The 26,824-nt window shown below is 44.2% G+C and overlaps 1 protein-coding gene across 1 annotated transcript in view; it reads right to left on the bottom strand.

Annotated features, from left to right (window-relative positions):
• Window positions 1-7,352: 7,352 nt before the first annotated feature.
• Window positions 7,353-26,824, bottom strand: part of ggps1 (geranylgeranyl diphosphate synthase 1) — a 31,032-nt gene continuing 11,560 nt past the window's right edge. The window contains exon 4 of the mRNA XM_080848363.1: window positions 7,353-8,542. Coding sequence (XP_080704489.1) covers window positions 7,748-8,542 — 795 coding nt within the window. The 3' untranslated portion in view covers window positions 7,353-7,747. The remainder of the gene's footprint in view (window positions 8,543-26,824) is intronic.

Consider the following 26,824-nt stretch of genomic DNA (forward strand, 5'->3'; position numbering starts at 1 on the left):
GTTTTTTAACCGCGTTTGGTGTAGTTGTGGGCTTGTCTCCTGCCTTTGCTCTCTCGGCTGGGTGCCATGCATGGGAACACTGTCAGCAGATAGAGGATTCTGTGCCCATGCTGTGCGAGCTGTCAGTTCTTCTAATCAATAAAGTTTTTTTTCTTCACCAAGAAAGAGATCCGAGTCTCTTTGATCTCTGCTGATCGTATAAAATCTCAAGTGCTGCATATGAACATGGAACACCTTCACAAACATGTAGTGGAGTCAGAATTATTTGTTTATCGCAAAGTAAGCGTTATGATGGCATCACTGTAGCCAAAGATTAAATGAAAGAATAGGCATACTATACATGGGATGGCAGTTTGTTTTGTCATGTAACCTATATGTTGCATACTGAATTCACAGTGACTTCAGCCTCAATGTGGTAATACCCCATTGGTAGCCTATTCTATATAAACTTGTTACTTCAGGCGGCATATGTGTCCACCTCCACAAATCAATTATCTTTTTATGACCCACCTGCGAGTCCTTATATTGGTGTCTAGGGCTCCGACCTGTCCGAGACACTGGCAGATAAATGTCGTGGTGGGGCTGGAAGGAAGCCTGTGCCAAACCGAGAGGCTGACAGGAGGGCCAAGACGAGCTTATCTCTGTCGTTCAACACCTCAGAACTAATAGGGCTGCCGACACGCTTCCCTCACTCAAGGGCGATAAATCTGCCACCCTTCGACTGACTGACATTAATGCCGCCTCAGTCAAATTTCCCGAATCCTTGATGCTTAGAGAACATTTTTCGAGGTTCCCGATGCCACTCAGCCTCGCCCTCCAAAAAGAGGAAATCATTTATTCATGATGCTGTGCAGTGTGCATTGAAAGAAGCAGAGGCTTGTAGATTCGTGAGAGAGGGATATTATTAGACCTTGTGTCCAAATGGGAATGCTGCGATTTCTACATCCCTTTAAATCTCACACAGTTTTCAGTTTTCCCACAGCATAGCATACCAAACACAATATTTTCCAAATAGTTCAGTTTTTATATGGACACATCATTCCACCTAAAAGAGGTGCACACTTAAATGTGGTTTTGAGCTATTTGATCACAAAAAAAATGTGGTTTTGAGCTGTAAACTAAATAATATGACTATTGAGATGAAACACATCAATTCTGGTGTTGTATGGAAATGAATACATTAACACCTTATAATAATTTATATTAACAACAATCCATCAACAACTAACAAAAGAGCAATGTACAGTAGCATATCTAAGTAAGGGTGCATGTCCTGATCATGGATCTCGATGCTGGGATGTAATGCTTAACAGAAACTCCCTAGGCCCAACTCCTAGGGTTGATGAGGCTGTTGGCATGGCAAAAAAAATCTAAATTTACAGGCAAAATGACTCCACCGGGTTTATTTCTTACAGACTTGCAAAAGCGGGTCCTCTCCCCTGTTGCAGTATCCTTTCCTTCCTTGACCTTCACAAAGTAGTGAGATGCTGAAAGGGATGCATTGACAACCTTTCAAAAGGAAGAATACATACCGGTATACTAGCTTTTACTGCAAACATACTGAGTAGGACTCAATTAGGGGGTAAATCCAGCATAATTTTAAGTGTGGGAAAACTACTCCTTTATTCTCATTTTCACAAACCCTTGACTGCGAAATATCTGATGCTTGCACAAGATACGTAGACACTGGCCTAGCATGAGCAATTGCATTTTGAAAGGCTCTGGGAGTTTTGCATCAGCACTACTTTTTACTCAATAAAATGACTGGCTTGCTTAGGATCAGCCAACAGATTCCTACTCAGTATGTTTGCAGTAAAAGCTAGTATATGTATTCTTCCTCTTGAAAGGTTGTCAATGCGTCCCCTTCAGCATCTTACTACTGTGTGAAGGTCAAGGAAAGAAAGGATACTGCAACAGGGGAGAGGACCTGCATTTGTAAGTCTGTTAGACATAAACCCGGTCCGAGAGTCGGTGAGTCAGGTTGATAAATGATCCCTGGGGCAACAGGGTGGGTCTCAAGAACAATCAATTCAATTTTACTTATTCAGCAACCACTACTATGAATGGACATTGTCTCAGAGCCTTTTTCTGTGCCCAAAGTTCGAATTCATGACGCCAAAAGCATAGGCAACGACGGTGATCAGGAAATAACTCAGTATTAACAGGACGGACCCTTGAGCAGAATCCGTCTCAGAGAGTAAGCCCATCTGAAGCCTAGGGGATGCTGAAGAAGGTTGGAGGGAGAGAGAAGAGAGAGTAAAAGGCATAGAAAAGAAGAAGAAAGGAGGAGAAGAAGGTATAGCTGGTATAGATGAGCCAGAGAGGGCATGTATAAGGTGCACGGTTCTAATAAAACACTTTCATATGAGAGACTTATCTCTCTCCATCAGGGACACGGTAGCAGGGCTTTCACAGCTCATCAGTGTGTAAAGAGTTCAAATCAATAACCATAGATGCTTCTTGCAGCTTTCTTGGCTGTAGGTAGGGTACACAGTAGCTGTACATATATGCCAAATAAACAGGAGGAATGCATGCTAGATGCTAGATCCGAGTGAAACAGTCTGTGCAGCAGCACTACAGCACTGAGATGATAAACCCATGGGTGTTGACCCCACGATCTTAGTGCTGCTAGCATGTTGCCAATTGCTTCATAAATTAAAGTGCGCTCCAATATCATCTTTATAATCCATTTTAACCTACACATATTTGATGTAAAAAAAAACATCATTTTGCTTCCTTTGTAATTTTTGGTTTAATGTTATATTTTTCTTTATATATGCAAAGGGTAGCTGTGCAACACTATGTCTGGGGTGACTAGGGTATTTGTAGCACCCCTTCCCAGCAACGGCTATATTTAATTCTGATTATTATTCGGTGTCAGCAGTTGCTTGACATCAAAGGTTGTGTTTATTGCCTGATGTAGTTTGGGAATGTTGTAAAAAAATATGAAGTGATGCTCTTCTCATGGGGCTAAGGGAATGGAATCATGGATAAAGGAAAACTTGGATCAGAAAGATAGCAGTTTTGTATTTGCAAAGGCACAATGTGGGTATTATAATTAATTGCTTGTACACAAGATGCTTTTAAAGGTGCAACCATCGAGCCTGGTGAAAGGTATGTGATGCTTTTAAAGGTGCAACCATCGAGCCTGGTGAAAGGTATGTTTTAGCTCGACAGCCAATCAACACAACTCCCCTCTGTGTGCCGTACGCAGCGTGTTGATTCGCTGGAATTGTGTACGACTCAATCTGAACACCGGGGATATTTTTAAGTGCGCATACTGAGCTGGAAGACCATGAAGAGAAATTCACTGAATTTGACAAAAAGTGTATGAGATTATAATTGAGGACTGGACCTTTAAAAGCCTGAGTTCCAGTATGAAACGATCTAGAATCAGACGATACAAAGGCTATTATTATATATGTATTATCTAGTTAGCTCACTGAAAAGTTAGCTAACCCTAGATTTCTGAGCTTAAGGAAATATTTTACAATAACACTGAAGAAAACCATGGCCTTCTTGCAACTCTAAGGTTGTAAATTAATGAAACCAACCTATGGACCTCCTGTTGTCCTCTGGCAGTGACTGGTCTGCCGTGGCATTTGCTCAGAGATTCTGAAGCTTGCTTTCAAATGCCTGTGCCCTGTGGCTTCATTGAGTCTGTTGTGAGAGATATTGTTTGAGGCTGCTCACGTTGACCTTGCACTGTGCGGAGTGCTATGCTCACACAGCCACAACTGCAACTCCACAACAGTGAGCTTGCTCCACCTAACGGTTGATTTCCAATCAGACAGAGGGCTCACTGTGAGATGACATTTTGATTGATTTTTGATGCTTTCCTTGACCCATCTGCAGCCAAAAATGTAATACTTTAAACACAGAGAGCAGAACTGGTTGTTCATTGAAATGCCATTTTCTGCAGTTGATCACCAAATCCCTCTTGTGTATACAGGGTTCTGAACGTCTCACTTTTAGGAAGAAGCTAACCTCTAATACAATGAATTATTTATGCTGTGATGCTAGTGTGATTTTACTCATTAAAGATTCATAACTGGACAAGGGTGAAAATGAGGGTAAGCTGGGTAAATACACTATTTAGAGATTGAGCTCTACCTTGTATTTCTTTTAAATCCTATGATACTTGTATAATACACATTATCAAACGCACCCTGGTTCATGTTGACCATTTCATCTTTCCCTGTATTTATGAGATTCATGCCGTATGAAATGAGTCTGAATACTGTGACTGACAGATATTACAATCAGTGAATGAGAGTCTTTCATTCCAACAGTGGTTGGAATAGACGCCTTGGCTTGGCGGTAAAGAATACGTACAGCACGCAGGCTGTAGGTAAAGGAAATCCTTTGGGTACAATGATGTGTGTACTTCATGCGGGGGAGGTGTGCTCAGTCTCCTACACACACACACCTGTGTCAAGAGAGAAGTACACACAGTTCAAGGCTGCATGAGCAGTCGGTGTTCCAGTAACAGTTCCATAGGTGAGAACAGTATGTATAGGCCTACATAACGTTAAAGCACAGCGAGAAAGACGAAATTCTGACGGAACAGCGCATGCATCTTTTGTATCTGTATGATGCGTTTTAGTAATAGCTTCGGTTATATTTTAGGGGCCTGAAAAATGAGAAAGAAATTGAATACATGTCTGATGAAAATTAAATGAGGAGAAAGGTTCACTGAAAAAAGGTTAACTGCCTTGAGATGAAGATACTGGTTTTAAAAGTGCATTGATTTAGTAGGCTAAGAGAGAAAAAACAAATATGTAAATCATATAATAGTACAGTATATGTACTGTGCCTTTAAAGGACATAACTGAAATGTCGACGCCTGCACATGTATAAAGTGTCTAAAAATATGATGCTGAAATAATAAACTGCTCTCAGTTTCAATAGAGTGCCACACTAGAGCAAATAAGTGACACACCACTCTCAGCACCAGGTTCCTGTGCTGTGCTGTTGTTCCCATGGCAACATGGTCATTAATTGATGTGGGCTCCATGCAGGGTTTACAGGAAGAGTGGCTAGATGACAAATTCAGCAGAGGGGTGATGGCTTGTGTAACACTTGGGTTAAAAAAACGAAGAGAGAAAGAAAGAAACACCATGCTAAGCAAATGGATGAGATTTGCTGTTTGGTTATGAATGAACTCAAAGCTGTGAGTGCGTGCCCCACATACGGCAAGTCCACAGAGAGAGCCGACTTTGAGGATTACGCTTCATTAAAGTTGTGCTCCAACACCCTGCAGAGCTTGATAACGTAAACACATTTGCCTCCTCATTATCAGTGATTTCCAGGCCAGACCGCAACATGTTTAGCACAACAATGTAAACATGCATTCTATTAGCATCTCATGAACTCTTCAAGAACACTACAGATAGTAGCCTAATGCGGGCAGTCAGTAAACCATATTACAAATTACATTATAAAGTACCAATTGATTTCCTTTTAAACCATGTTCTTTACTTATGTTGTGAAACACTAAATAGAATGAAGGTTTTCGTGGGATGTTGCGATGGATGATTAACACCAAAGACCCTGTCCTCTTTATGACTTTATAGGCATTGATAAAATACTGATGGAAGTGGCTACTCTGCAGCGTTTCCAGACCATGAATCTCTAACAACACTGACCTGAGGTATAGTCTAGCAGTAAGACACGTTTAAGGGATTTGTAATGTTTAAATTATTCATGACTTGAAAATCAACTGAAACACTATGACTACCCATTTCTTGTAGTATTTCTGAACTGACTCCTAGTTAAGGAGTTCAACTGCCATTATGTCCATTTAAATTAAGGTGCTAACATGTTTTGGTCAAACAACAAGGGTGTTCTTCATCCTTTAGCTTGTTCACTGCTACACTGCTAATTATGCAAAGCCCTACAGTTAAATTATAATTTTTTAATTATAATATAAAAACAGGTTGACAATGCAAGATTTCTGCAGTGTCAGTGTCTTCACCCCTAGGTGCAAGCATATTTACACAGAACTGTAATGTAAATTGCCAGATTCACACAAGAACCTTCACAACTAACCTGGTGTCAAATAGAACAGCTCTGCCATCTTGTCCAACACAGTGGATCTGCTTGGTAGAAAAAACCCTGTTGCACTTTCCCCTAGCGAAACAGAGAGATGCACAGTAAGGGTTGAGCGCAGCAGGTAGTCGCTCAGGCAGATATTGCCTTACTTACGTCAGCAGGGTGCATCTTTGGAAGCAATCAGGACAGCAAGGAATTAGAGAAAGGTTGACTGCCAACATCTCACAATCCGGAAAGGGCTGCTACATGAAAAAGATGGTGGTGTTGAATGTTGCTACAAGTCTACAAGTGAACATCTCATCACACAGTGCCTCCAAATAAAGTGATAACTAACATCATTTTCCGCCTTTTGATCCATTGACACTGGTCTGGTAGTTCACCTGATTACGTGAAATGAGTCTGACTGCACACCAGAAGCTTTCATTTCAGATGGTTCGTGGAGTTTTTATTGAGAACTAATATAACTTATATAACCACATACTCTTCCGAGACAGTACATGCAGGAACACTCAGTATCCCTTCCTGTTGATGTTAGGAGTGGCCGTTGTAACATAAGTGTATTTTTTTTTCAGATTACAGGAGTATGAATGAGGTGAAACAGTTGGGTAGCAAAAGATACAAATACACAACCGGACAGAAGAGTCCCTGAAAAATATACACTGCAACTTCACATTGGAGCATTTTCGTGTGACAAACTAGACATATTGAGGTCAGTTTTCCGTCTCAGTGGAAGAGGCTCAAGATCCCGGTCACAGAGCATTTCCAGAGCGGAGGCACTACAGCACTGACTACAGTAATTATTAAGAGTTCCATTACTGTAGTCCAACACCAGCATCCATCCACACAAGCGGGGTGAACCCCCCCCCCCCCCCCCCCAGTCGTATCAACACAGACACAATGTAAGGCTCGGCAGTGCTTCACAGCCACTCTGATTCTCTTTCTGCATCGACTCTTTGAAAGGGAACTGGGAGTGGGACTGTTCAAGTATCTGTTGTCTCGAAGCTGAAATCCGAGTCGGCGGGCACTCTCTGGCTACTAGTCATGGCACAGAACAGTCTTTAGAAACAGAAAGAAAAATCAAAAAAGGGAGGCAGGAAGGGAGAAATGACTCGCTTCGGACCTTGAGAACAACCAAGGGAAGTTCAGACGAGGTTCAGCGGTGAGCTTTGAAGAATGAAAGCACTGCAGTTTTCACTCCCAACTCCCAAATTTTATACGCAGACATCCTGCGTTGTTCTGGTAAAATATTCTCTACTTAACCATCCTGCTAGGAGAGGAACAGCCACAATAGCAGTGAAGTATAACCAACACAACATCACAACATTTGCTGATATGGTAATGGGAGCTTAGTCCCATTTGGGGTCGGGATTTAACTCTTGGGAATTCCTGTTTAGGAATTGTTTATGATCAATAGTTATAGTAGACACCCCACCTTTGTTCTTGTAGACAGCAAAATAACAGTACAAACAAAGTGATATTAAACAGGAAGTCAACGACATTGACAACTTAAAGCAATAAACACCTGCAGGGAGTACATGTCTGTCGTGTCATAGGTCATAGGTCAGGCCACTGATTGAGCTGGTCTGAATGCCCCTACAGTCAGTGACAGAACTTTAAGCACTAACAGTAACACAATAGGAGTACATGTCTGCAATGCCACAGGTCAGCACCCCACTGTCTGTTCTGCTCGCTGCTAAGCCTTGTTGCTGTTGCTGCTGTTGCTGCTCGTGGGCTCAGCCTCCTTATAGAGATGGCTGAGGTGCTCCACCAGGCCCTCCAGCTCAGGGTTCCCACCCAGGTCGCGTATGAGTTGGTAGGCCTCAACCTCCAGGTCGCGCAGGGTCTGGCGCGTGTAGGCGAAGGAGCCCACCTTCTCCAGGTAGTCCACGCAGTAGCGCTTGATGTCCATGTTCTCGGTGCGCTGGCGCAGGATGTTCTGCACCTGTCGGCTCTCGGGCATCGACCAGATGGCGTGGATGGTCGGGAACGAGAACTTGCCCTCGGTCAGGTCCTCGCAGAAGCTCTTGTTCTCGCAGTACTCTCGCGACGCCAGGTTTGCGTAGTCGTCCCGGATCTGGAAGTAGAGGCCCAGCGTGTTCAGCAGGGGCTTGAGGTCGCACCGCCACTCGGAGAACAGCTGCATGAGACCCACGGCCAGGCCGAAGAGGCCGCCCGTCTTCTGGAGCACCATGGAACGGTACTCCTCCTCCGTGGGGCAGGTGTAGGTGTCGCGCCAGTGGATGTCCAGACCCTGGCCGCGGTGCAGCTCCAGCAGCTGGCGGGTGAAGACGCGCACCGCCTCCGGGTTCTCCAGCATCAGCACCTTCTCCAGGCCCAGGAAGTAGACGTAGTTGGCCGAGTTGATGACGGACGGCACGCCGTAGATGCTGTGCGCCACTGGGAAACCGCGTCGGAGCTTGGAGCTGTCCTCGATGTCGTCGATGAGCAGGCTGGCATTATGAAGCATCTCCGTCACCTCAATGATCACCTGAGGGGAGAACAACATTCGTCAACAACTTAAAAAAAAATTCAAACACAACACTCATTTAAAAGAGTACAGAGAACCAATTTAGGAACTGCAGGAAGTCCAGCCTATTTAGCCTTCAAGCATCATGTCCTTTACCTACTATGAGTTATGGTAGCAAGGCACTGATTAATGACAAGGGACCAACCATCCACACTGCAACCACGTTTAGATATAAAAATAATTGATTCACATACACAGAGGTATATGATGCACAACTCGCAAATCTGGTTGAGCATTATCTTCAGTTCCATGCAGGAAAGCATAGTCTCCCCCAACCATGAACACTCAAACATGATTCTGATGCCTCTGATTCAGGGATGAATAGAGTAAATATTATCAGCAGGACAATAAGTCTAAGGTGAGCTCTTTAACACAATATCATCATACAAACTCAGTGATCCTGCTGTGCTGTACTGTGGTGTGCTTCAGGATATACTCAGTAGAGGGCAGCGCTGCATTTGCGCTGCATCTGTGGAATGGTTCACCATGTGAGAGAGGGAGTGCCATGGTGCTGTGTGAGCATATGTGTGTGTGTGTGTGTTGTTAAGTGTCAAACCCTGCCCTGCAGAGTCCCAGGCATTTCCTGCTCAGTGTAGGCAGGCGAGGGGCCAGAGAGCTTCAGCTCAGTAGTCCCTCTGCAAGTGGCCCGAGCCTTGCAGTAACAGCATGCGGACACAAGGGGGCGCACTCACCACCACCATTCATTGCAACAGCCAAGTAAACACAGAAATCAGAATCCAGGCACATGAAACAGACACTTTTCAGATTATTTCAAGCAATACTGCAGCTGACAACCCACCCATCTATATGGGTTAACCACACATAAATCCCCTCCAACACACCCGCTTCTCATTCTCAGAAGAGCTTGAGTAGATGTGTGAGGTCAAATCAGGGCTACTGTGACAGAGTGGCATCACTAGAATTGATTACACGCTCTGACTGCCATACCAGATTAGCCTGGCACTTTGGCGTTGCCGGCAGGGTGGAGGCTTGTTACCCCGTAGCCCCGGTTTTGAGGCCGGGTGGGGTAGCGCCGGCTCTCTCCCCTTGCTAGTCACATCAACATTCTGCATGGTGATGGAACTCCTGAGGCCGAGTTAGATTGTTGCACCTGTTTAACTGGACCGGTGTGAGCGCTCATGATACATGCCATGAAGCTAATGATCCAGGCAAAGGCCTCAAACTGCTGACAGCTGGCTAATGCTCTCGTCCACCCGTGGTGAATCCCACGCTCGTGCACAGACACACGGCCTGGCACTGTCTGCCTGGTCCTGCTGCAGACTGCAGACTGCAGGCAACATCCAGCAGGCTGTGACGGTCGTGGTGCGACCGCACATGAAATCGCACTTCTCCCCATCTCTCCAACCACTAGCGCACCCCAACAGACATGGATCGCACACACACGCACACACGGACACTCATACGACTGATTGCAATTGGATCCACCTGAGGGGTGATTGCTTATTGCCTAGACTGGCAGAGGGGACACAAACAATGGTATGGGCCAGACCACCTGGATAAAGTGGTTAGGTTTACATCCTTTTGAGACATTATTTATTACATAGTGAATTATGTGGTTTATAATTGTGAAGGAATACTATGTTCGTGTCTTGGCTCCGTCTTGTCATTGTGTTTTGTTTAGTGTTTGTGTCTTCCCCCCCGTGTGTAAAAATGGTGCTGGCCGCCAGGTGTATATATGTTCATTGTTCTGTCTAGTTCGGTTAGTCTAGTCTAGTCTTGTATGTGGACCTTTTTGTGACTGCTGATAGTTGACCTCTACCCCATTTAGAGGCTTAGCAGGTATTTTAATTGATGTATGTAATGCTGCATTGTGTCCTCTTCCCCATTTAGAGGCTTAGCATGTTTATTAATAGTGTTTTGATACTGCTGATTTTTGTCCTCTGCCTATTGAGAGGCTGAACAGGACCGTTACTGGAGAGACTGCTGCTTTTTGTCCTCTGCCTATTGAGAGGCCAAGCAGTTCTCAAGAATATTTTGAAGCCTAATAAAGCTTTAATCTGAACCCTCACTCTGTCTCTGAGCTTTCGGGCCAAACCCACTCATTTAGACGGCAACCGAGGCTCGGTCCGTCACAATTGGTGGCAGTGGTGGGATTTGGTCTACAGGACAGGAGTGGGTGGCTATAATATATTTTTTTTTTGAGCATAGTTGGCAGTATTTTTTTTTTCTGCATCCTGTTTTTGTGGAGTTCCCTTGTTTCAGAGGATGGGGACTTAAAAAGACAGGAGCAGGGCTGCCTGAGGAACCGGCAGCAGCAGAAACCCTCCGAGGAGAAGGAGGAGAAACTGGCAAAGAGCCGGAATTGACCCGTGGGGCTGAAGATGTCTACCCGCAGGAGGCGAGCCATGGTCCGGGCCCATCTCTCACTGCAGCAGACCAGAGAGGATGGACTGGTGCAAGAGGCGGCACAGCAGGAGTTCAGATGGAAGACAGAATATTGCCACTGCGAATTCCTCTCCCGCTTACCAGCGTGAGACCAGAGGTGGGGGGGTGTGTGACGGTCGTGGTGCGACCGCACATGAAATCGCACTTCTCCCCATCTCTCCAACCACTAGCGCACCCCAACAGACATGGATCGCACACACACGCACACACGGACACTCATACGACTGATTGCAATTGGATCCACCTGAGGGGTGATTGCTTATTGCCTAGACTGGCAGAGGGGACACAAACAATGGTATGGGCCAGACCACCTGGATAAAGTGGTTAGGTTTACATCCTTTTGAGACATTATTTATTACATAGTGAATTATGTGGTTTATAATTGTGAAGGAATACTATGTTCGTGTCTTGGCTCCGTCTTGTCATTGTGTTTTGTTTAGTGTTTGTGTCTTCCCCCCCGTGTGTAAAAATGGTGCTGGCCGCCAGGTGTATATATGTTCATTGTTCTGTCTAGTTCGGTTAGTCTAGTCTAGTCTTGTATGTGGACCTTTTTGTGACTGCTGATAGTTGACCTCTACCCCATTTAGAGGCTTAGCAGGTATTTTAATTGATGTATGTAATGCTGCATTGTGTCCTCTTCCCCATTTAGAGGCTTAGCATGTTTATTAATAGTGTTTTGATACTGCTGATTTTTGTCCTCTGCCTATTGAGAGGCTGAACAGGACCGTTACTGGAGAGACTGCTGCTTTTTGTCCTCTGCCTATTGAGAGGCCAAGCAGTTCTCAAGAATATTTTGAAGCCTAATAAAGCTTTAATCTGAACCCTCACTCTGTCTCTGAGCTTTCGGGCCAAACCCACTCATTTAGACGGCAACCGAGGCTCGGTCCGTCACACAGGCATATGCGCAGCCAGGGCTGCTCGACAGGCTCCTTCCTTTGAATGGTAGCATATGTAGGGGACAGACTGGTAAGAAGGGGGGTGGGAGGGATGGGGAGGAGGATGCTGGGAAACGTAGTAACTTGTTACAGTAATTAGGGGTGACACTGGTGCTCAAGGCTCCTTCACCATGCCCCCCTGCCCTGCCTTACTCATGCCTGAGATTAGTAAAACAGCTGAGCAGCTAGGGGGAGGGGTGGATGGGAACTCTGCTGTGTCAGCAAGCTGAACATGCCCTCATTTGACACTCACACACACAGACACAAACACACACACACACACACACACGGAGAGGTCGGGGCAGCCCTGTGTTTGGGGTTAGAATTTCTCCACAGCAAACAAGGTCAGCAGTCCAAATGTCAGATAGTGCAGGCTAGTGTGAAAAGTGTGTGTGTGTGTGTGTGTGTGTGTGTGTGTGTGTGTGTGTGTGTGTGTGTGTAGAGCTGTCTCAATAACTGGATTAGGAGTAGTGAAACAGAGCGCAGAGAGAGGAGGAAACTGATCTTTAAAAAGTCTTTGCTCCTGAGTCTGATGAGAGAAAAAGAAAGAAAGAAAAATAGAAAGAAAGAAAGAAAGAAAGAGAGTGGCCGAGACAGAGTGAGACAGAGTGAGAGTGAGTGTGTATGTATGTTTGTAGGAGACAGAGAGAGAGAGAGAGAGTACAAAAGAGGGGGTGAGAGGCAGTCTCCTTCGCTTCATCTCAGCAATCAGGTCAGGACAATTTTAATCCAATTACTGCTCCTTATGGTGGCTTCAGACTGGATTGGCTGTGCTGTAACTGGCCACTTGCTACATGCGGCAGGCAGGAATTACAATCTCTTAAAACATTCACTTCCCTTTTCAAAAGTGCCCAGTAAAACCTTAACATTCCCTCTCACACACGAATCACAAGTCACTTTCTGAGAGCCCACAGAGAGAGAGAGAGAGAGCGAGAGAGAGAGAGAGAGCAGAGTGATGCAATGGCGTGCTTTCACTGCCAGGGGGCTGCAGTGTCAATTTACAGCCCAGAGAAAGACAAACACACACACACACACACACACACACACACACACACACACACACACACACACACACACAGTCAGCAGTCAGTGCACATCCAGCAGTCAGTAGGAAAAAGTGTGTGAGCGTGGATTTCCTGTAGTTAGACAGATAAAAACCTCATCAGCTGGGCTGTGGTAAGAGGCACTGGGGAAGGCGATGTAGTAGTGGTGTGGTGCTGCACGCCTAGAAGGATAGACTCGCTCACTGAGAGTGAGTCTCTGTGTTTGGTGTGTGAGTAAGTCTCTGAGTGTGTGTGAGTGTGTGTGTGTGTGTGTGTGTGTGTGTGCCAGGCTGGTGGAGGGGTGGGACCGTGCCGGAGGAAAGGTTGTGTTTGGAGGATAAACGCCTGAACTTTCAGGCCTTGGCCCCACGCCCAGCAAACTGAAGCTGCCTTTGTGCTCGCCCTGCTCTACACAGACACACACACACACACGCACACACACACACGCACACACACGCACACACACACGCACATACACGCACACAAACAAACGCACACACTCGCACACACACGCACACACAGCCTCCATTAGCCAGTCAGCAGCTGAAGCAGCAGCATCTAGTAGTCTGCATGTCTATGGCTGCCTCGCTTGAGAATACACATTACACAGGCAAGGCTCCAGTGCAGAGAGTGTGATCTTCAGTAAACATAAGGCATCATGCTCTCAATTCTAATATTACTTATGACAGCTGGGAGTGCCAATGATTTTATGGTGAAATTCTGACAGATGATGGAAAGGGGGGAAGAGAGAGAGAGAAAGAAAAAGAGAGAGAGAGAGGGAGATGGAGGGAGAGAGAGAGAAAGAGAGAGACTGCTGATTTGTTTTGGCATCCACACCATAAAAAGTGAGGCATCGTAATTGTTGCTAGAATAGAGTCGATTCTGAAAAGCCGAGGCGTTAAGAGGCAATATAAACAAACACTGGATAGGAAGACAGGAAGTGCCTGGAGGAACAACGGGAGAGGAGGAGAAAACAGAGGAGTGACATCCCACATAAAGCAGGTCTGAGGAGAGCGCCACAGAGCCTGGCCTCGAGGCATGGTGAAGCCAGGCGTGGACTGGTGTCTGCAGCCGCGCTAGGATCCGGGGGGAGCGCCTGAATCCGTTTACGCCGACAAAATCCACTCACCTGCTCTCACTCAGTCACTGGACCTAATTCATACCCTCATGAAAGCTAATACGGGGGAAGCGGCACAAGCTGACACCAGGGGCCTCCAGGCCGAGGACTCCTGTTTACATGCAAATGATGAGGAGGAGGAGGTGGAGGATTATTATGATGTGTGGGTGCTTCTGCCTTCTACAAGGAAGTCTCTCTGCTCTCCATCCTCTCTCCCTCCCTTTCCATGTTTCTCTCTCTCTCTCCCTGCTCTCCATCCTCTCTCCCTCCCTTTCCATGCTATCCATCCTCTCTCTCTCAATCTATTTTCCATGCTTTCCATTCTCTCTCCCTCCCCCTCTCCTCGTCTCTTTCACTCTCTCTATCTCTCTCTCTTCCCCCTGCTCTGCAGGAATGGCTCTCAGCTCTAACGATTCTACTGCACCGTGGATGTGAAAAGTGGGACAAATGATTCCCTCAGGAGAACAAAGTAAAGTCTCTCCACTTAGTGTCTGTACCTTAAGAACGAGTCTGAGGTGAATGCACACAGGCACACACGCATACATTCACACACGCACGCACACACACACACACACGCACAAACATGCATACACACACACAATCTTAGCTGAGGGACGTCTTCCTAAACTTGTCTGGCCACTGGCCTGGATAGACAAAGAGAGTGTGTGGCTCAGCTGGACTAACAGAGGCAGCGCACACAGAATGTGAGGACGTTTACATGCACAGCAACACACACACACACACACACACACACACACACACACACACACACACACAGAAGAACTCACACACTTGTTCTCACAAACAGCAAAACCACAGGCCAGCCATGGCAACCTATAAACACAGACCGAGGGGGGGAGGGAGAGATGACTTGAGGACCGAGAGAGGGAGCAGACACCAATTCATGAAGCCCATTCAGAAGACAGGATAGGGGGAGGATAAGGGATTTACCGGGATCAGCAGCGGCCATCATCTCCTCCTCCCCCCACCTTCTCCTCTCATCCCTCGTCTCCATTCCATGTTCCCTGCAGGCACCCCGACCGCCGGCTCCCAGCCCCACACCGCTGCTGTCACTCACAATCAGCCAGCCCCACTCTGCCAGAACCTGAACCACGTGCAGCAATTATTCTCTTCTGTCGTCTAATGCCTTCTCCCCTCCTCTCCCTAGGCAGCTCATGAAGCCAACACGGCTGTGTTACTGTGTGTGACACATCCCAGGACTGGAAAGGTCTGGATAATAGTTTATTCCTTCAGCTTTTTAAGTCTAGTTCAACATTTTGATCAGGATGTGTGCTGGGTAGTGAACCTATGATCTGGGTGTTGTTAGCACCTTGTTCTACCAGTTGAGCCACAGGAACACCACAGGGGGTTGGTGCTGCTACAGACGGCCACAGTCAAGCCCTAGCTTAGCTCAGCTTTTGGATGTGGTCCAATTTTCCTGCAGAGGACATTTTCTCATATCCTCCCATGCTTCCTCGTTGGCTGCATAACTGTATGATAATGATGTGTGGGGTCGTTAGCTAACCAAAGGCAAAGCAGTGATGTGGCATGGGCTGCGATGAGAGGTGATTGATGGCAGACTAGCGTGAGGTGGGGTCTTGAGGTGGGGTCTGTGTGTGTGTGTGTGTGTGTGTGTGTGTGTTTGCGGGGAGCTCGTCGGCAAACCCCCAGCCTAATGACCACGCTGCTGTTTCTGCTACCGCGGCGACGGGTTCAGCTGGAGTTTACAGCCAGATAAAAACGCCGCCGCTGCCGCAGAGAGAAAGAGAGAGAGGGAGAGCGAGAGAGAGGCAGGGAGGGAGGGAGGGAGACAGAGAGTGAAACTGTGGGAGAGGAACGAAAGAGAGAGAAATGGGAAGCGGAGAGACGAGAGGAGTGAGAAATGAAAACAAGAGTGGAATGAAAGTGAACTGCTTGAGTAATGATGATTTTGGAGAGGGTGTGTGGGTGCAGGGGGGATCAGAGTTTGGCACACAGGCTATGCTGGCGAGTGGACTTCCATAGAACTCAACCCCTGTGACCTCCTTCAGACTGGCACAGCCCGTGGGCTGCAGACAGACGCATCCCACACACACACACACACACACACACACACACAAAACAGCGTCTGCCATCGGTGGAGCAGGCAACAAATAAAGTAGTCCATGGCCTACAGCGACCAATTAGTGGCAGCGACATTAAGGAGAGCACACCAACACGTTGCCCTTTTTTAAGTTTCACAGCAGGGTGCCCCGATATAATCATGTTAACTTTCCTACACAATCATTTCCATTTTTTTTTCCCCTCCTTCGACAAATTCAAATATCAACATACTAATGCAGTTAATATACACATAAAGATAAGAGCTGGGTTAAAGGGAGGTGGGGGGTGGAAGAAAGGACAGACGAAAAAAAACATTGGCCCTTTTTCACATCCTCTATGTGACTACAGAAAGGTAGAGGGTCCTCTTTCTCTCTCCCCCATTAAACCGTTAGAAGACAGAGAATAATGGCGCAGAACTGAGGGGGTGGGTCTTTAACAGTGTTTCCATCGAATCATACCCAAAACATGAGAACGTATATACATTTAAAACAGCAACTGAGATTTCAGGAATTTACGGCTAATCCATTTGTCGTGGCAAGCATCATTCCAGGTACCAAATAAATGGCAGATATTAGCAAATATCACACGTTTATCCTGACTGGCAAGTAAGTGTGTACAATATTGTTAAAGGTTAGTGTAGTATAATTTAAAAGGACTAAGAATATGTGTTCATTTGCTCTTGATCTCTTGTAGAAGGAACATTTTATAAGAACCAAAGAAGCTCTTTTATAACCAGGTTATGAACTGCACAATACATTTTTATGAACTCACTCAGAACTGAGTGTGAACTAATAATTTTTAAAAATGAGACTTTGACACACCGAGTTTGAACTCTTCTCAGCAATAACTCTGCCTACCTGTTGCTTTTAATGATTCATTTATGATTACAATGATTAATTTAGATTCTTTGACCAGAGTCAAATGGCGATTTAACATAGGACTTCTCTCTAATCTCTCAACTGAGGATGTTAAGGAGGTGTCCAAACCAATACGTGCTATACACTACCACGCCCCATCCCCCGACAAAGTGTCCTCTTTTTCTCAAACTCAAATATGGTCACCCCAGCTAAATGCTAGCAACTTTAAGCAGGGTAGGTTCACTTCACTCTGGAATTCTGTTCACCGAAACCATGTTTCACCATGAAAAATAAACAATATATAGGATTTACAGTACTGTGCAAAAGTTTTAGGCAGGTGTGAAAAAATGCTATGAACTAAGAATGCTTTGAAAAATGTAAACAATAAATGTTTATTTTTTATCCATTTACATGGTAAGACTGAGCACAGCAACAAGACACAACGTAGTTATACTGCATCAGCAGGGTCTCTCCCAGACAAAGATTTCAAAGCAGACAGGGGTTTCAAAATGTGCAGTTCCAGCTCTTTTGAAGAAGACGTTGAGGATCGTAGACGCAGTGTTCAGCCAAGGAAACTTAATGCAGCTGATGAAAAACACATCAAGCTTATTTACCTTCGAAATCGGAAGATTTCAAGCAGTGGCATCAGCTCAGAACTGGCAGAAACCAGTGGTACCCAGGTACAGACATTTAATGTCCGGGGAAGTCTGGCCAGAAGTGGTCTTCATGGAAGAGTTGCAGCCAAAAAGCTCTACCCCGACAAGGAAACAAGGCCAAGTGACTGAACTAAGCACGTAAACATAGAAACTAGGGTGCAGAAACATGGCAGAAGGTGCTCTGGACTGATGAGTCAAAATTAGAAATATTTGGCTGTAGAAGAAGGCAGTTTGTTCGCTGGAGGCTGGAGAGAGGTACAATAATGAGAGTCTGCAGGCAACAGTGAAGCATGGTAGAGGTTCCTTTCCAGTTTGGGGCTGCATTTCTGCAAGTGGAGTTGGAGATTTGGTCAGGATGAATGGTGTCCTCAATGCTGAGAAATACAGGCAGATACTAATCCATCATGCAATACCATCAGGGAGGCGTATGATTGGCACCAAATGTATTCTGCAGCAGGAACATAACCCCAAACATACAGCCAATGTCATTAACAACTATCTTCAGCATAAAGAAGAACAGAAAGTCCTGCAAGTGATGGTATGACTCCCACAGAGCCCTAATCTCTACATCATCGAGTCTGTCTGGGTTTACATGAAGAGACAGAAGAATTTTAGGAAGCCTACATCCACAGAAGATCTGTGGTTAGTTCTCTAAGATGTTTGGAACAATTTACCAGCCGTGTTCCTTCAAAAACTGCGCAAGTGTATCTGGAAGAATTGATGCTATTTTGAAGGCAAAGGGTGGTCACACCAAATATTGATTTAATTTAGAATTTTCTTCTGTTCCTTCAATGCATTTTGTTAATTTATGAAGAATTGATGAAAATAAACTGTTAACACTTCCATTTTTGAAAGCATTCTTAGTTTACAGCATTTTTTCACACCTGCCTAAAACTTTTGCACAGTACTGTATATCATAGTGTTATTGCTTTGATAATACCGTAGTCTCAATTAGTTGTAGGCTTTAAAATGCAGCATAGTTTACGCAAGAAATGTGATTTTAGAAAGTCCTAGCCATTTATGCGTTTGCGTGTAGACGTGGATTGTACAGATACAAATCTTTTTGAAAACCCAGAAGAATTTTTTTTTTATCAAAACACTTGTCATGTGGATGCCATTTTAGGTAGCAACCCCAAAGGTTCTACACATCTGGAGAAATAGGTCACACCACCTGCTGTGAAGGAGAAGCCAGTTACTGCATTGTGTATGCATGTAACATTCACATTTAATCTTAAATGTATCCTTACAAAATGGGCTGTAGTCTGATCATTTTAATGGAAATCGTATTCATGACAATCTAAAGTATCTGCACACAACTCTGTTTTTGACTAGAGTCTCACTTTAGTTTTGATACATATCAGCCTCAATGACACCTCTCTCCTCGCCAGCTCAGGACCAATCAAGGGCTTAGTTGGGCAAAAGGGCATTAGTATTGGTTTGTGGCAGAGGGTCCAAAAAACAAACAGGCATTTTGTAACATTCACTCTCTGGTCCTGACTTTTGCTCTTTTACTCTTACTCTTGCTATTGCTCTTGCTCTTGCTCTTGCTCCACCCCAACCGCTAACCTGCTACAGAGGCTACAAACTGCAGAGGCTACAGACTACAAAGGCTACAGACTGCAAAGGCTCAGATCCCGAGTGAACAGGTGCGACCGCGGAAGAGAGGACAACATGGAGGGGAGAGACAGCGACTACCCGGAAGAGCAAACAGGACACCTCTACCCTCCATGATTCTCTGCCATGCCTTTTCCCTGAATCCAACACGAGTATCGAGAGATCCGTGCCAGCTTGTATTCACTGAATACAAGTACAAATACCTGGCTACAGGGGAATGTGCCCGACATGCTTGATGCCCTGGAAAGCTTCTCAATAAATATTACGGCAACATTAAAGACGCTTACACAGCTAAGGCTAGCCCCCACTAGTCAGCTCTGACCATTATGTTGTTTATTTAATTCTCACCTCCAAGTCCCTGCTTAACAGCAGTAAACCACGAGTAAAAACTGTAGTATGTCTGAGACAATGTCGCCATTGAAAGGTCTGAAAGGTTGCTTTTCTTGTAACGACTGGGATCTCTCACAGCTTGGACTTAGAAGAGGCAACAGTCACCATTACAGACTATATTAAATTCTGCAGAGACAAAGTCCTAACTCAGAAGAAAATAACTATATAAGACTATATTTCTAAAGAAATTACAAAGTGCATAGTTTGAAAAAAAAATGCATTTAACAGTGGAGACTTTGTGAAAAAGAGGGATATTCAGGAGACAACTTCAAATGAAGGAAGGCTGGAAAGGAAAAGAAGGAGATATCTGAAACACACTAAAAACAGTGGGATATAATTCAATCTATGGCAAACATGGTTCCAGTTAAAACCTCTCTAAGTGTTTTAAACCAGGCTGTGAAGGCCAATGAACTAAATGACCTTTAAGCAAGGTTTGAAACAGCAGATTTCTCACAAGAACAAAAAGTGTCTCTAGATACATTACCTTAGCCTGGATACCAGCCTGAACTCCGCCCACAAAATTTTTGGTCTTGGAGATTCAGTCTGGACTTGAGCTAGTTGGGAGAGATTCAAGTTCTCGGAAAAGTGATCTGACCAATCAAATTGTAAGGGCGGGCTTTATACGTTGATGGACAGATGACCAACCAACGATTGAGTTGATTAGATAGATAGATTATACATCGAACAAAGATGGCGCCGTCTCGGGATCTTAGTGGGACATATTTTATATGATTTAACCTATCTTCACGACTTTTTTATGTCTACATTGACTCGGTTAGTTGTGTATGTGCAACACGAATGTTGCCAAGGATTGTAGGTCTTAACTGAAGCGCTCTAGACCATTATTGATAGGTTATTGCTAACGCTTAGACAAAAAACTCATTGAAACAAATAGTAGCTAGCTATAGCCTTGCTGCTAATAAGTATGTGAGCAGGCATATCTCACAGATATTGACAGCGCATTCATTTTGAAAGAGGAACAGAGAAACGCGATCAAGGCATTTGCCGATCGAAAATATGTTTTTGCCGTCCTTCTTACGGGATCCGGTAAAAGTTTTAATGTATCAGATGGTCATACTATGTTGCTCTGATTAGTTGTAGGTATCCAATTGAGCGAAGAGGCATTTTTTTTCCTGGTTCGTTGAAACACGCCCCATAATCACAGCCCAATGGCTCAGCATCAGACTCATATTCTGACTTGAAATATCACATCGTCAGGCTAATATTACCTGCAACTGACGGTCCAAAGATGGAAGGGCAAGGCCTCCATGGGTTTCAGTGAAGACTTGGCAGAGGCCTGGTGCCCCATCTACCAGAAGTCTTTGGACTTGCATATTGCGTCTTCCGTCTGGAAAAATTCTATTGTTACTCCTGTTCTTAAAAAAAACGTGCCGTAAGGAAAGTAACGACCACTGACGAGTTGCTTTGCCTTCTGTTGTCATGAAATGTTTTTAGAAAATCCTTATAAGCGTATTGAAAGTAGAACTGTTTACCGGATCCTTATCAGTTTGCCTACCGGGGTAATAGAGGCACAGACAATGCCATCACAGCCATGGTACATTTTAAATCCATGCACTTCGAGGAAGCTTCTTCTTATGTACAATACATCTTTTATTTGTAGATTTTAGTTCAGTTTTTAACACTGTACAGCAAGCTCTATTAGTTAGGAAGCTGGATGAGCTGAAATGCCAAACCCCAAATTATTAGATGGTACCACTGGTTCTTGACCAACTGCAAGCAACCATCAGTGTTAATTGTATTCTGCCTGCACCCCAAACCTTGAACACAGGACTCCATAGGGGTTTGTTAATTTACCCGTCCTTTTTTCACTTTGTACACTAATGAGTGTAGGAGCCAGAACCCTTATAACTACACCATTACATTCTCAGATGATAAAGTCATCTTCGGTTTAATGGAAAAGGACAGCTTCATTTAAAGGTTTTATTCAGAAATACAAAGATTTGTAGCATGGGGTGATGATAACTGCATGGTGGTAGCCTGTGTTCATCCATGATGAAACCATCTCACGGATCTCCTCGTACAAATGGCTTCGTGTTTTTATTGATAGCACACTGACCTACAGTACTCATGTTCATAGTTTGCTGCAGAAACCATCAACGCCTGCACTTTTTGAGGCAACTCAAGAGTTCATGATGTTGATCAGAGGTTTATAGTGTCCTTTTATCAGGCCTTTTATTAGGCTCTGAGATCACGTCATCACAGCTTGGTAAGGTAATCTCTCTGTGATTGAAGTTAGAACTAGTCGTCTGTGTTATGCAGACCGCATGGAAAGTACTAGGTGTAAGACGGCATCCGGCCCTGCAGTCTGCCTATGAACAGACTGTGCTAAAGCAAACCAGCAGCCTGAGGATCCTCTCTTCCCTGTTCTCCACTTCTTGTTCTTTCCATCTCATGCATTCAGGTTTATCAGGTTTCTTTGGGCATTTAAGTATATTTAAGTGCATTTGCCATTCAACTTGTTTACTGAGTTGTTACTTACAGTTGTTCTTATCCATTTGGTTTATGTCTTACCTTCAGTTTGACTGATAATTGTAACATTTAAGATTACTGTTTATTGTATTAATAATCTGTTCATCCATTAACCAATCATATAAATCCTTGTGTGCTATGTCATTACAACGAACAACTGGCTTATACATGGTTTGGTAATACTGTAGGTAATTTAATGTTTAATGTTAGATTCATTGTATTTTCCCACAATATATTAGCCTGGATACCAGACCGAACCCCGCCCACAATTTGTTTTGGTCTGGAAGTTCGGTCTGGCACTGCTCCGTTGGGGAGAAATTATTCCCCGTCGAAAACATGCCAGCCAATCAAATTGTCAGGGCGGGCTTTATACGATGATGGACAGATGGCTTGAGTTGAATTTACGGTAGATTCGAAATCGTACCAAGATGGCGGCGTCTCGGGAGCCTGTTAGTGGGAAATATTGTATGTGAATTAAGCTATCTACTCGACTTTTTTATGCCTACATTGACTCGGTTAGTTGTGTATGTGCAACACGAATGTTGTAGAGTATTGTAGGGCTTAACTGAAGCTCTCTAGACATGTATTGTTAGGTTATTGCTAACGCTTAGACCAAAAATCCATTGAAACACATAGTAGCTATCTAGCCTCGCTGCTAATAAGTATAACGTGAGTATGCAAATCTCACAGATATTGACAGCGCATTCATTCTGGTAATAGTTGAATGTATCAGATGGTCATACTACGTTGCTCTGATTGGTTCTAGGTATCCAATTGAGCGAAGGGGCATTTTCTTTCCTAGTTCGTTGAAACACGCCCCATAATCACAGCTCAATGGAGCAGTATCAGACTCATATTCTGACTAGAATTATGAGTATGACATCGTCAGGCTAACAATACCACTTCAATGCATTCTACTGTCCCATAATTTTCATACACAAAAAAATCTTCCAGTCTTTTCTATCATTGGTAACATTCTGGCTGCCCTTACACCTAAAATAGTTTAGTTTAATTTTGCTGGAACAGATAATTGCTTTGAACTTCAAAGTGAGAAACATGTAGAAGCCTAAACCTGAGAAGGCAGCCACATACCACAGGGGAGTCTCGATTATTTTTGTCAGCCTCTGCCTGCCCCAAGAGAAAAGCGCCTGTCTTCAGTGCTGAAAAACACTGTTAGGAATTGCATACTTTCCCTTTCTGGAAATGTTTAATGAAATATTCAGGACAAAGGGAGACCTGTTGAGCAAAAAGCCTAATGTGATGTGACAGGCTTAGCAATTTAGCATGGGGAAGAAGGCAGGCTGATCAGCTGATTTACGAACGAAGGGATTAGTGTAGCGTCATCTCTGAACACTGGGGCCACAGGTTTTTTTGCCGGCATGCTCTAAGCAATCAAGCCAAGCCAGCTAAGTGCATTACTGAAGTTATTAAATAACCCGGGAGGCTACATTGAACATGACAGTGATTATTTAGGTTCGACTCCCTAGGCTCTTCCCTTTCAAAGAGGGACACAAGAGATGACATCCAAGAGTGCTCCAAATGTGTCCCATTAGGCAACAGCCTCTTCAACCAGGAAAGATCCAGTGCCATGTTGTATATGAATACAACATTAGTCTCTTTTTCAAATATCCAGTAAAAAGTAAGCAAACGCAGACAGAAAGAGGCTGGATAAGCAAGCCAAGCCTAACATGATATAAGACATTTAAACACTTGAGTACAAGAGAACACCAGGCCACATTTTAAGAGGAATGATTGTGATGATTGATGTAATGATGCAGGCTAGTTCTAGAGTCATTTTCTTCCTTTTCAAAGTGTGGGTCCTAGCGCTGAGGAAGTCTGCCAAACCAAACACAAATGTGTATATCTGGCCGTGCTAAATGTAGGCTAGGTCCACAATCAAAATCCACAAAATCAAGATCCACAAAAGGGGCATTATTTGACTGCACTGCACATTTACTGAGGCATACATGTGTCTTGATAATCTCAAAAGGTCATGAAGTGGGAAGGTAAACGTACAAATATATAAACAAACAAGGCTAATTTGATTGATTGTTTAAATAGAGGGCACTTCATCCTGAAGCTGTGTGACCAGTTGACAGTGTAAATAAACCAATGCCTATAGTTTTGTGAAGCTGCCAGAACATTTAGTCTTGCACAGTAGTCTATTGATGAAAGAACCGTCGGCCATCTTTGCAAACTACAGGGTTTTGACACTGGGAATAGTCCATGTTAATGTCCTTCACTGACTGCACAGAGTCCTCAGGGGCATTGTGTGTTCTGGAGAGGTGCATGTAGTCCTTTCTTCCTGGTAACGCAACACGACTGCATCAGGACTAAAACTCAATTTGGACAGCAGGCTTCTGCAAATGGACCATGATGGGATGGTGAAGTGCCAAAACCTATTTGCATTGATTTTTCCCCCTCCTCAAGATGACAACAGGACAGAGGAAGAGTGGCGAGAGAAAAAGCATGTATAGCCTAGGGTTGTGTGTGTGTATGACACAAATAAAGTGCATGCAGCGTGTGCGTCTTTTTGCTTTGCCTTTGCCATTGTTTTGATATTGCGCATGATTCTTGAGTCATGATTTACCCAGATTTTTCAATCAATTTCTATTCTGAAATATATTCCGATGTATTGGGACGATGCATTTTACTTGCTTAAAAAAATGCACTCAAAACAAACAAAAAAAACTTTTGCTCAAATAATTAACAATCATAAAATAGACTGTTAATTACTTTTGAAAATGTTTCAAGACTCTTGGCATCCGACACGACTCGGTATGATGTATAAGGATTATGACAGAAAGCATCACAACAATGAAGTCAGTTTCCCCTGCCTCTTAAGCATTCTCTTTAAGAACATGCAGCTCACTACATTTGTAGCCTTCTTCAGCATGCCTGGCATTAAGCCTCCAAGCCTGCAGGGTGTAAACCTGAGGGAAAGGGGAGGCTGCTTTAATGGTGGCGTCTTTCTCTTACAGCATGTGTTAACATGATCTATGGAAAAGGTCACTTTTGCTTCACTCACCAATGTGCCTACTCTCTTCTCTCATCTATATCTCTAATCTGTGTGCATGAATGCGTGTATGTGCGTGTGTATTCATGTGTGTGTGTGTGTGTGTGTGTGTTTGTGTGTGTCACCACAGGGCGTTGATCACACAAGTCCACACCTACAGGCACTGTAGTCACAGAGCATTCAGAGTACAAAGAATGTGAAAGTGCCCTCCCCAATAACATCTGGACCTCATCAGAGTCTTTTCCCAGAATGTTCCGCAAGGGCAGTTTAACATTCAGACAGAGAGAAGAGAAGGCCACAGTGAGAGGAGAGAAAAAAATCCTCGTCTCCTTCCTGAATCCAAATGAGAACCCAGCCTCACTAAATCAGGAAATGAAAACTTTACACAGGGCTGTCATAAAAACAAAAACATGGAATGTGCTGGGTTGCACTGGTTTATGGATTACTTGTCTAGAATGATCACGATGCCCCGTGATTTACAATGCGATGATGAAGAGGAGTCTCATAGAATGTTAATTGTGCTTGACTGAGAGATTCCCAGTCAATTAGAAATGGTTAATTGTTATCATGACAGAAAAATTGTCGCCTAAGAATCCATTAGCATGGTACACGCAACGCTAAGCTAATGAAGCGCAAACATCGTACCACAGCTGGAGCCAAGTGTGAGTAACAACTACAATTCTAAGACACCCAGTCAGGGCAATGGAGCTCGACAGTTATGTTTACAAAACTTGTGATCCACCTTTATAGTAAATACCAATGATATTCAACATTAAATAGGCTACTTAAAACAAAGAACATCTGACAAAAATGAACCAAAGGAAATCCTTATTCACAACTCAGAAACACAATAGTATGCTAAAAGAATAGACACTACAAACTCTGAAAGATCCCAAACATCAGCTCAAGTGTTATCCTGTAGACATTACTCAAAGTAATCTGCACTGCTCGCAGTACCTTTGCCACGTTGAAAAAGACCTGTATCATTACACCACCCCTGGTGGTGTCCACACGAATGCAGTGAAAAGGATTTTTTGGCGAAAAACTGAGAAGTTTTGTTGCGTTTTGGCCTTCCGCCCACACGCCAGAGGCATTTTCGGGCTTGAAAAACACCTGACTCGGACACACAATGCCGGACATTGGGGGGCAGGCGTGCAAGTAAGGAGGCTAAAATCGACGCTAGGACATCTCTTAAATGTTGGGGAGTGAGGTTTACTCACTGCACAGCACTGTACCCGCTGGCTACCATTACATCCACGCATATGAGCCCTCAAAACATTGCGTTTTCAAAAAGATTTACCTCCACATGACAAAGACAAAACATAATTTCCAAAAAACTCTGTTGTTGTGTGGACGTAGCCTTAGCATTAACCAACTGAGAGAGCACTACAGTGCTTGAGTACTCCAGTATGTATTCCCAGTATGTGGTTTAGTGACAAACCTGGGTAAATTAACTCAAGTGGTAAACCTCCTGAAAGAAGAGCATTATGGTTTTGATACTTGGAATACAACATACTTGGAATACCTCCAAGGATCCCTGACTTTACACATCATCATGAGAATACTAAAGAACTGCCTGATAATCTTTTCAGTGTAGAACTACCTACACAAAGGCACATTATTCCACAACTTTAAAG

The sequence above is a fragment of the Sprattus sprattus genome (genome assembly GCF_963457725.1).
Source record: "Sprattus sprattus genome assembly, chromosome: 12".
In the NCBI taxonomy this organism is placed as follows: domain Eukaryota; kingdom Metazoa; phylum Chordata; class Actinopteri; order Clupeiformes; family Clupeidae; genus Sprattus; species Sprattus sprattus.